At 31.7% G+C, this 12,770-nt stretch overlaps 1 protein-coding gene across 1 annotated transcript; it reads left to right on the forward strand.

Moving 5' to 3' along the window:
- Positions 1–5,170: 5,170 nt before the first annotated feature.
- LOC115965517 (glycosyltransferase BC10-like) lies at positions 5,171–11,497 on the forward strand. The gene is made up of 2 exons (XM_031084763.1): positions 5,171–5,823; positions 10,756–11,497. Exons 1-2 carry the CDS (start codon positions 5,296–5,298, stop codon positions 11,395–11,397), a joined length of 1,170 nt encoding a protein of 389 aa, XP_030940623.1. The 5' UTR covers positions 5,171–5,295; the 3' UTR covers positions 11,398–11,497.
- Positions 11,498–12,770: the final 1,273 nt, after the last annotated feature.

Below are 12,770 nucleotides of genomic sequence, written 5' to 3' on the forward strand. Positions count from 1 at the left end.
TACATGTGAGTTTTTGTAACCCTAATGGAGAGCCTAAATAAAGGCTCATTAAGCATGGTTTAATAACAGGTTAGAGAGGTAGAAACCCTAAACTTTTTCAGAAAGTGGATTTAAGTCTCCATCTATTCAACCCGTGAGAATTCAAGAGCATATAGAGAAAAATCAATACGGTGTTGGTGTTGCCATAGTGCAAATCTTGTATGAAGCCATAGAATAATCCAGTCTACAATAGTTGTTGGTTTAAACTTTCAAGTGGATTTTTTGGAGTCATAAACGGAGAGTTTGTGTGAAATCTGTTAACCACAATTACTAATTACAATCTTTGAGCATGGACCTTAAAGTCACTAACAGGGGAGTTATGTGCAACGGTCCTAAGTCTGTGAATTTGGAGCTATGAATGGTCATGTTAGTAAGTACTATATGAGGCAGCAATAGATTTAGTGTTAAGTCCATTATACAAACTTCAGTTCTATTAATGGATATATTGCCTTAAGGATTATTTAGGTTAAATCATCCCCATTTTTTTAACTATAGAACAGTTAGTTTCATCAGTTTTCCTAGGTTACCATATTGTTGACTTTTGTTATTTTCGTTGGATTTACTGTTTTATTGCTTTATTGGTGACATGTTTAACATATGAAAATTAACTTGGAAATCAATCTGAAGCCGTAACTGGTTAATTATTTAAAGTTGATTAATTTCGCTGTAAAATCAACTAAGGAGTCTAAAAACCCTAATAATTTCCAATTGAATACCAAGGACCGTTGCTTAACTTGCCAACAAAGAATAGTGTGGCATAGGATCCAAAGAATGTTGTACCCAATTTTGTAATATAGTAGTAACCATAGGCATTCAGCACCTATGGCAGGATTAGCACCTCACTTGGCCTATAAAAGGAGAATGACTAACTTTCACCAAAGGGAAAAATCTTGTATGAGGTGGGCTCATGAGACCCATGTTTCACTGACATATGGGTCCCACATGTCAATGAGACATGGATCTCATGAGCCCGTCTCAGGAGATACTTTTTCTCACCAAAGGAGGAAGTAAGGCACCAGAAAAGGAGAAGTGGGTAGTGAGAGAAGAAAAACAAGTGAGCCTTTTGTACCCAAGAGAGTGTAGTCTTTTCAATTGAATATACAATATCTGGGAGCAAATGATTTCTCTACTCTAACCATGGTTTTTTACCCTATTTTCTTATGGGGTTTTTCACGTTAATCATTGTGTTCATGAATATTTAATTCTTATTTTCATCCCAACACCATAACCAACTTCGTTAGCCATTGATGCACTGCATGTTAATCGCACCCAAGCGTACAATTAGTGAATAACTATTGACCAATATTATCATAATTTCTTTTTTAACCTAACTACCATGTAGTCATGTACATACAACAAGTTGACGAACTATGTCATTAGTATTTACATTTATCATATAGAACTTTAGCATATAAATATTGAAATATACATTGAAAATGGGCCAATTAAAAAAATTTTAAGTTTAAATTTCATAATAAAGACATGGCAAATAGGTTAGGTTATATAGGTTTGGTTTTAACCTGAATCTAGTCAAAATTTGGTATGGGTAAAAAATTGGGCCAAAATGGGCAAATGCCCTTTTCGCGCAAAACAATCAGCTTTCTGCCCCCTTTCTTAAACTAATTAGGAAAATGTCCCTCTTTTGTAACTCGATTTTCTCAAAAATTGAGTTTCAATGAAAACTTTGATTTGTAGAAAATTGAGTATGGGGCGATCAAACTTAAAAAAAAAAAAAAAAAAGGAACTCGAGTTCATGGAGCTCAAGTTCTATAAAAAACACTATTATAGGTATTTAAAACGCCACTATAGGGCTCCCTCTGAAGCAATCAGACTTAAGAAAAAAAACTTGCGTGTTATAATGCCACTATAGGGCTCCCTATGGAGCGATCAGAGTCAAGAAAATACCTTACATGTTAAAACGCCACTGTAGGGCTTCCTATGGAGCAATCAAACTTAAGAAAAAACTTGCATGTTTTAAAACGCCACTAAAGAGCTTTAAAAAATTGCATGGAACTCGATTTCATGGAGCTCAAGTTCCTGAATTTTTTTTTTTTTTTTTTTAATTTTCAGTTTGCTATAACTTAATTGTCTAAAAATCGAGTTTTAAATTGAAACTTGATTTTGAAAAAATCGAGTTTTAAAACAGAGGCTTCAAAATCGAGTTTCAAAACAGGGGCATTTTCCTAATTAGTTTGGGAAAATGGGTAAAACGCTGAGTTTTTTTGCATGAAAAAGGCATTTGCCCATGTTCCCCTACAAAATTGATCAAACTAAAAACGAATTACTATTCTTATTAGTCGTACTTTTTTTTTTTTTTTTTTTTTGATGAATCAATGGATCCGAATCCAATTTTATTGAATTTAGCTGTACTTGAGGTTTTAAAATCCTTTACACGAAGACAAAGTAGATCCATGGCTTACACAACACGTAACAAAGTGAAATATTTTGTCGGTATGGTGTTTTGATATAGAAGTTTTTCGCATCAATTTTGTGTAAGGATCTAATATTAAACTGATTGAGAACTTATAAAGAAACTTACCAAAAAAAAAAAAAAAACCCTCGATCATTTAGACAACTGAAACTCGGCCACGTACGGATTGACAAACTAGACAGGTAGATTAGCATGAATTTAGATGTGAACATCTCACTGATACTACAACTCTCAGAAAATGCAAATCGAGTTATCTTGTCCATTCAAAGAAGATTTGAGTTCACATCATGCGTTCATTGGCAACAAACAACTGCAGGATGAGAAACAAGATAGATTTGGTGTAGCGTTCATATAGGTATATGATTGAAATTGAAATATATACCAATAATTTAAAATGTTATGTAATTACTAATTATTATTATGCTATGGAATGTGCTGGTTAATAAAATATTATATATATAAAAACTAGAGTTGATATTTCAATGACGTATGATTGAAATTGAATAACAGATCATACCAGAAAATAAAAATAAAAATAAACTCAAAAAAGAAATTGAATAACAGATATAATAGGTCATAAATTTGTATAAACATACCAAACCCCCCCTTGAAGTTCATCAAAACAATATCCCTCCTCAAATATATGTATAAACTACACTTATCTTTGATGGTTGTGATAAATAAGTCCATGCTTGGATTGTTTAATAGAATATTCAATTTTTCTGAAATAATATTCCTATCAAAACTATGGAATATGGATAGTGGCGGTTCTAGAAATTTTTTTAGGATGGTCACTAAGAAATTTAAATTATACAAAATCTAATAAAGCAATAACTTGAATATTTGCTACAATTGTGAGTTGAGTCACAACCACAATATTTTTCTTAGTACCATTTTTTAAGGAAAAATGAAATTATAGATTATTTTATTGAATAGGTTGAACGATCTACAAATTTGAATGATTAACAATTTTTATCTTTTTGTTTTATAATAGGCTTTTGTTGAATAATTTGTTCACTTGTTGTTTGATCTTGTCTTATTTTTGTTTGGTTTATATTTGTTGTTATTTAGGCTAATATTTATTGTTATTATTTAGGATTTTTTTTTTTAATTTATAAAAGGGATTAAGGATTATGTTTGGGGAGTTGAATTAATTTTGAAGTAATACTACGTCTACAACATTTTTACAATAAATTTTATGCAAAAAACTGTTATTGGTGGGTAAAAAAATAATATTAGTATTGGGGTCAAATTAGAATTAGAAACAGCTTACTACATTGAGTTTGTTGTGAAATTATTGTAAAAATGTTATGTATTAGAATGTAATATTACTCTTATTTTTGTTGAATCCAAATTTTTGTAATTCTCAAGTCAAGTTATTCAACATTTTTATAATGGTAGTAATAATAGGTTAGTTAAGAATACAATATTTTTTTAGCAAGCGTATATATACATTTTTTTGCAAGTCAGGTGCAAGTCAGGGTGGTTCTATGACCACCCTAACTTGCATGTGGAGCCACCAGTGAATGTGGACCAAATGACACTCCCTCCCTCGAGGTTTGTATAAATAGGAAAACTCTTAGGTAGTCCTATAGTATATTAAAATGATGTTCTATTTTCTCACATTTATGGTGGACTCATCATGAATTTAATGAGCGTAACTCACCATGAATATGAGATGAGGAAGCACCATTCTCCGTACTTTGGAAGTACCTAAGAATTACTCATATAAATAATAGTCTCTTCTTTGAGATTTCTATAAATGAGTAAAAAAAAAAAAAAAAAAAAACACTCTTATTGAAGTAATAGTGTGAGAATTGAGAAATTATGAACTTATTTTTTGTATTTATATAAAACTTAAAACTCGAGGAAGTGTTTTATATAAAAAAATTTAGGGGAGATTACCATTTCAATAAAACTTAAGGGACAAAAGTATAATTTATCAAAAAATCAAAAGAACAAGAATGAAAGGGCTAAGGAGGCACCTAGTGGGAGCAACCACAATATATATTATTTTAGGGGCTTCGATGCAATTTTTATTGTATAATTACTCGACAAGATTTCGTGTCCTAATTGCTGATAATTACTTTCTAAAAAAAAAAAAAATTTGCTGATAATTAGAAAGAAAATAATGTCATTAAGTCCCAAATGAAACATATTTCAGTCACCATTCAATGCGTGCATCTTCCCATCCATACAAGTTATAACTACCCAACTCATGATATTGGTGACTTTGGGGTGGGTTGCAAGTCTGTGCACTCAACTAATTATTGATTTTTACTAAAAAAAAAAAACTTAAAAATTGATTTATTGGTTGGTTCGAGCATTTTCATATATTATTATAAATTCTATTAAACGAGAGGAGAGAAAAGTTAATAGGTGTTTTAATAGTATTTGTTTAAGAAATATGTTTTAAAAAAAATTATGAGAAAAAAAAAAGTAATTGATATTTTTCACAACTTTTATATTTTCCATAAAAATAGTATTAAATTTTTTCTAAAATAACCTATTAACAAATACTTTAAATACACCTATTAACAAAACCCACAAACGAAATAAAAAGGGAAAATACAAAACACAAGTAAGAGGAGCCCAATTCAAAGTTACCGGGAAACATAAAATATAAGTCACGGCTATTCATTAAATATTATAAATATAGTATATGGTTATGTTCGGAGAACAATTTAGGAATCTCTTTTGAGTAGAGAGGCCCAAGCTTCGTGAAGCTTACCGGCTCTCTCTCTCTCTCTCTCCATTAAAAAGCTTAACCTTGCTTCATTGGAAAACAAACAACATCCTTTGCTCACTCTTTTCTGTCTCTCAAAATGAAGAATAAACAACAACAAGCAGCCTCGCCGACCTCAATTCAAAAGCTCTTCAATGCCCAAATGCACCTCCATAACCTTGTCTCTTATCTTCTAATCTTTTGCTCCGGTTTAGCCCTTGGACTCACACTCAGTTTCTATCTGAAAGATTTCCCCTTCAACTTGCAGCTCAACCAGTTCCTATCTCCAACATCACCCCCTGTCCTGATTTCATTGAAAACCAAGAATCTCACCCGAGTTGGATTAAAAGAATACTTAAAACCACCAGATGTTATGCACGATATGGAGGACAAAGAGTTGCTATGGAGAGCTTCCATGGTGCCTAGGATACGTGAATTACCTTTCAATCGCACACCAAAAGTTGCATTCATGTTTTTGACAAAAGGGGCTATGCCATTAGCTCCACTTTGGGAGTTGTTCTTTAAAGGACACGATGGTCTCTATTCTATATATGTGCATCCAAATCCTTCTTTCAACGGAACAGTGCCTCAAGGTTCGGTTTTTCATGGCCGGAGGATCCCAAGTAAGGTCAGTAGATATGCATGCGCATACATACATATTCTTTGTACTTATTCATGTATTTTAACAAAGCGAGGGTATTTTTTTTTTTAATTAAAAAAAAAAAACCAATCAACCGCATACTATAGAGAGTTATTATTCATAAATGTCAATTTCAAGGAAAGCACCCTCCAATTAATATATAGAATTTTCAGCAAATAATAATAATAATAATATATACAACTTGCAAGAACTTGTCAACACAGGTAAAGTTTGGGTCTAAATCTGCAGTGAATTTTACCTGTTCCAGCGCATCAGAATAAGAATACAGAATTCAATCCAATATAACATCCCATTTTTCCTTCGTAGATTTCCAAACATGTACATATATACTTATATAACCCCAAATGCAAGTCTTGGGTTTGCGCTTATCTTGGAGCTAGCAGTGCCAAACTTAATGCACACTTTTCAAAGAAAAAAAAAAAATACTTGTTAATGTTTTATTAGTTTACACATAAAATTCATTGTTAAAGTTTTATAAGTTTACACATTAAAATTCATTGTTGTTGTGTGTGCTTTTTTATTATTTTATTATTTATAATATATGTGTACAATTTGGCTTTAATTTAAAAAAAATACATAATAACATTATTTAATAAAACAATAAATTCATCTTAATTACTGCTGTAGGGCCATTTGTAAACAAAATGGTTTACCTTTTCTTTTGCATCGGGTTTGTACTTTCTAGTTTCTACAGCTTTTTAATAAAAGTAGAGTTGAATTTTCTTTATGTTGAGATCAAGAAGGGGCACCTCGTTAATTGAAAAATGTGATAGGATATATATATATTATAGAATCATAGCATGCCTTGTGATGGAGATTAGTTATACATGCATGTGATACCGTGTGAATCATGAAAGTGAAAACACATTACTATAAGATATCTTTGGGTCCATGAAATGGGAGTCATTTACTGTATCAGCATGTGATGTAGCATTTGTTACATAAGAGCACTAGCATTGGGTGTAAACATCCCTCTAACGTTATTTTACATCCAAAATTTAAAAAATGTTACTCCATCCGGGTATGGTTTCTTAAAAATTTTTAGAACCTATAAACAATTGGTTCTTATATATAAAACTTTTGAATAGTTTGGTTCTTATATATAGAACCAACTGTTCACTTGCTCCGTCCAAGTATAAAAAATCATTGTTACGTTTCTAGCCTAATAATAGAGATTAATTTTTTATGGATTAGACATTACACCTTCTCATTTATTGAATTGTTCAATGAAAAAAATTTAACTCAAAATTGGTTTGTAACTATTTTTCTTCAATTCATTGTATCACTATTAAAAAGATCATACATGTATAGTTTTAGTTATATGACTTTTTTAAGAAGAAAGTTTGGCTACAAATGGCTAGAGGTTTGCACTGAAACATTAATATAGTTACATATTTTGAAAACCTAATACTTAGATTATATGTTCTTTATGTTCTAAAGACACATGTTAAATTTTGTGTCAATCGGATGTTATTAAATATTTGATTTATAAACAATTTTTTTATGCAAAATTTAAGACTACAAAAACATGGAATTTAAAATTTTGATTGATGAAATAGTTATTAATCTTTAATCTTCTTGAAATTTTGCATGTATGAAAAATTTAATAAGAAAATGCAATTCAATAGTGAATTTGTCAAAATTCATATTCAATAAAAATATATTGAGTACAAGTTGTGGTCAAACTCTATTTTTGTTTTATTTATAAATTAACAATTAGTGAGTTGAAGAAGATAATTTTAAACTGGTTTAGAGCTAAATTATGTTATTCTTCATTCCCATCAAAGATGGACTTCATGAAACTTTATCATATAAACTAGTTGATAGTTTCGGTGAATATCTTGTCTTGTAATTATATTAATAGGTTTATTTGTATAAAATATTTATTAATGATATTATGTCTCTTCGTTTGATATTCAAATCATCTTGCGTCAGTAGGCAACAATAACGTTGATCAATCCTAGGGAACATCTCTGCTCTACAATAATATATTTTTGGTCATCGGCCCACCGCTAATACGTACTGGTCTTAACGTTTGTTTTCTAATAATAATTTTTTTTAGAATAAAATACCTGATTTAAACGTTTTTGTACCTAATTAAGTTGTACGTAAGGGCTCCTGAGACATGTCAGGCTTGATGAACAATATTAATCTGTGACTTATAATTTGGCTAATCATATTTCGACACATTATAAACAATATTCCTTATTCGAACTGATCATGACCGCATGAGTTATCAGGGGATAACTTGTGGAGTGCAGTTTGAGAAAGTCGAATAATAATAAAATATACCTAAGCTTAAAATCCTTCTTTCTTTCTTTTTTTTCTTGGTAATCAAGCTTAAAATCTTAATTTAGGGGTGTAAGATATTAATTTGATGTATTAAATATATAATTTGATAAATAATACTAGCTAAACTAAGGATAATTTTATATAGAAAATTGAATATTATAGTTGAAGCAAAATTATAACAAAAAGAAATATAAACATATTATTATTTTAAAAATATACTTACTTTCTCTCGAGACATAATCATGTAAGACTGTAATCTAATTTTTAATTTTTTATCTTGTTTTAAAGAGGGATAGATTTTATTTGGTGTGTGGCTTTGTCGGAGATTGATTTACAAGGATTAATCATCATTAATGATTTAACACATTTGCAATAATTTTTTTGGGAAACATTTTAGGGTTTCAATTGGGTTAGGTTTCTATTGGTCTTGTATTTTGGAAGCATTGTTAGAGATGAAAAAGAAAATACTAAAGATACTACCAAATGTTCATAATATGATGTGCCAATCTATATATAGATATCTATATCTATATTTATATCTATAAATATTAATAGGTAAAACTGAGAGAAAATCCAATTAAATTTTAAATTGGATTTCAATTGTTGTCTAATTTTGCGTCATGTATCCTATTTAATTTAATTTTTTTTTCTTTTTTTTTTATTATAAATTTTTGTTCTAAGTGAGTTAATGATATGCAAAAGACGAAAGGTCTAACATAAATAAATCATCAAAAACTCAATAAAGAAAAAAAGAAAGAGTAAACTTATGTATATATCCAAAAGAAATCAAAATAAACAAATAAGAAAGAGAGAGAGTATAATTTGGATCAATATATGTGTGTAATTGTAATTTTTTATTAATTGTACCGTGCATATGCACGGGTTATATACTAATAACTATAATTGTTGAACTTCAACTATCTTTTTTTTTTTGAATACTAAGTATTTTAACTGTACATCACTATCAGTTTCTTTAAGACCTTCTTTCCTCTTTTCATGTGTTAAAAAAGAGTGATTATTGTCATAAAGTTTTGGGGTAGGGTCTTTTTTCCTTGGGGTTGAAGTTTTGTTTGGTAGGGGCCTTGGGCCGTCCCTGTGCCTTATCATAAATTATCCCAATTTAAATGATTACTGTTGCTTTTATTTTTTATTTTCCTTATTTTCTAATAAATTATTCCAGAAATATTTTATTTTTCTTCAATAGTCATCAAATGGAGTAATCTTACTTACATTAGCCATAAAGTCAGCTGGATTATCCCATTGTTTAGGTTCTCACTTCATCATAAATTATCTTTCTGGATGTTTTTATACTTACATTATCCATAAAGTCAGCTGGATGATTTAGGTTCTTACTTTATTTTTAGGTAAAATGGTTTTCCAACTAATACTTTACGTACCTCACCAATTAATTTCCCCAAGAATTACCTATAAATATAATGGAACACAAAGAGTGAGGTAATGTAAGAACCTAAAAATTGGTGAGGTACGTAAAGTATTACAATGCTACTCTATGGCTAATTTCGTGTCCTTCTCCTTTACAATGCTACTCTATTTTATCACTTGGTCGAATCCCATGAATTTCGTGTCCTTGTTAATGTATTATTATTGCCTTCGGGTTTACGCTGTGGTAGCAATCTGTTTCATTCATTGCTTTGATTCTACTCCTTTTGCAACTATATAAAGTAAAATTCCATTTATCCTCATTCTCCTACACCCTAACTTTCTACCTCTCCAACCAACTTTTCTAAATTCTTTTATTCGCTCAGTCCTCATGTTTCAAAAATTAGAGATGCCGGTAGCAAAAGTGTTCTTCTTTCTCTTTCGGTTAACCAAAGAAAAGCAACATTTTCTGGACCAACCCTCCATGGTATATCTCAAGGCCTTTTAAATTTCAATATGAGCCCCATTATTGGGCTCAATTTGAATTTTCAACTTGGGCCTGATTATTTAATTTTTTTTTGGGGGGGTGGGGGGGGGGGTACTTTAGCTCTATTCTAGCATTTGCAATTTGCACCACAAATAAGGGTAAGGGTAGGAATTCTATGAAATTTACTGCATGAACCTTGCAAATGAAGTATTGCTAATCATTAAAAAAAAAAAAAACACATATATTGGGAAATGCAAAAACTACACACTATTAATATGGTGAATGATTATTGGAAAAAAAAATGATGTTAGTTGTGGGCACAAATGAGAAACTAGTAAGAATTTGACACGTCAATAATTTGTAAAAAGGTTTATGTACGTGGTATTACTCAAAAAAAATAATGAGTGACTTTAGGAGATACTACAAATTTTATTACATATAATTTACAAACTAATGTGTCATCAGTAATTAAAAAAGAAGTAATTTAGACATTTTTATATATTATGGTTTTGAAATCCATTAATTATATTCATTGTCATGTCATTTTGTATAATAGTATCTTTAGCGTTTCTATTCATAAAAAAGTATTTTGTAGAGTTTTTCAAAAGTAATTCAACATTTATTTATTATGATGTTAAAATGACACGATCACATTTAATACCAGATTGAACTTTTATAATGAAATTTATAATACTTTAAGCATTTTTCCAAATATTAACCCTCTACTTACAATGATTCAGGCAGTGACATGGGGAGAGTTCAACATGGTGGAAGCGGAGCGCCGCCTACTCGCCAACGCACTGCTCGACATATCCAACCAACGTTTTATCCTTCTCTCGGAGTCATGCATTCCTCTATTCAATTTCCCTACAATCTACAAATATCTCATGGGCTCAGAAAAGTCCTTTGTGGAGGCTTATGATTTGCCAGGCCCAGTGGGCCAAGGCCGATATGATCACAAAATGGCGCCCACAATTAAGCTCGAGCAATGGAGAAAAGGCTCACAATGGTTTGAGATGGACCGTGACCTTGCCATTAAGGTAATTTCAGACAAGAAATACTATGCAGTATTTGGAAGATATTGCAAGCCCTCTTGTTATTCAGACGAACACTATTTGCCCACATTTGTTAGTATCAAGTTTTGGAAGAAGAATTCAAATAGGACTTTGACTTGGGTTGACTGGTCCAAGGGTGGGCCCCATCCATCTAAGTTCATAAGAACACATGTTACTGTTGAATTTTTGAAGACACTAAGGAATAATGGTAGCGAATGTGAGTACAATGGAAAGACCACCAATACTTGCTATTTGTTTGCAAGAAAGTTCACTGCCCATGCCTTGGATAGGTTATTGAGGTTTGCTCCAAAGTTAATGCAATTTTAATTGATTTGCATAGGTAGTAGTAGTTGTTGTTGTTGTCGTTGTTGTTGATCATTCATTTATACATACACGAATGGGTTTAGGGCACAATAAGAAGTACATGTTGTAGAATAATTATAATGATTATTTTTTCTATTAATATTACATTAATTTTTTTTTTATTCAGATGACTTGATTTATGAATTATTATTGTGCACATGGATATATAGTGGATGGAACAGCAACCAATAATTACGCATAGCAACTTCTATAGGATAGGAGGGATTTTTATTTTTTTTATTTTTTTATTTTTTGTTAAGAATCAATATGAGGGAATTGATGGGACTGACAAACTCCCCTTCTTGGACGACCTTATCAAATATACTCATCCACCTTGGCACAACACGGACGAACATAGGCGAATAATTAATAAGAGTATTCAATGCCTTAGGCAGTTACCAATCTAGTGGCAGACCATTGGAATCTCATCAAAATCCATATTCATGAGCCTTAAGGCATTACAAAAAGGACACTAAAGCTACAATTAAGGCCCCAACGGCTAGAAACCATGAAGCTGTATATATACATACTGATCAGAGACAAACCGGGTACAGAGATTCATCCAAAAATACTCTTATATTCATAACATTCTTATTATTCTCTAAAAAACTCCCATATATACTAATTTTGGCATTGGAGACGTTATGACAGGCACCACACCGGTGACCACCTTAAGGGAGCCATTGTTCTACATTTGTAGAGTTGGTGGCACGGATTCAACTCCGTTTGGACGAACCTACAAGACTAATGATTTGCACATCATCAATTTGGCGGCGTCTGTGGGGATGACATTTCGCACTTAGGTTCGAAAGCGTGATTCTAGTCAATTTCCAAATTCAGTTGGAGTCCAACCAAGATCTTGCAACATTAGCCCTACAAATCTAGACACTTGCAGCTTGTGTGAAAGAACTCACCAGGCAGAACCAAGAGTTGAGGCTATGGCTTCAGCAAGAGGAGAACCGGTCTAAAGCCAATCTAGAAGATGAGGGAGATAGTCATAAAAGGAGCGACCGTCGAGGACCAACTACTCTAGATGAACCAAACTCGGATCTCCTCCGGGAGATGAGAAAGGAAATGGATGAGATGAGGAATGCCATTAAAGGGAAGACAGATCGAAGCCTAGATAGGATGGTCAAGATGACAGATTCACCTTATACAGCGGCAGTCTTGGAATGTCCAGTACCGTCGAAATTTCGCCTGCCTCAACTTGAACCGTTTGACGGATTTAAGGACCCCTGGACCACCTCAACACCTTCAAGACGATATTGGGCCTTCAATAGCCTCATGACGAAATACTGTGTCGCTCTTTCCCTACCACTCTCAAAAGAGCTACAAGG

Source organism: Quercus lobata, chromosome 10, assembly GCF_001633185.2.
Source record: "Quercus lobata isolate SW786 chromosome 10, ValleyOak3.0 Primary Assembly, whole genome shotgun sequence".
Lineage (NCBI taxonomy): Eukaryota > Viridiplantae > Streptophyta > Magnoliopsida > Fagales > Fagaceae > Quercus > Quercus lobata.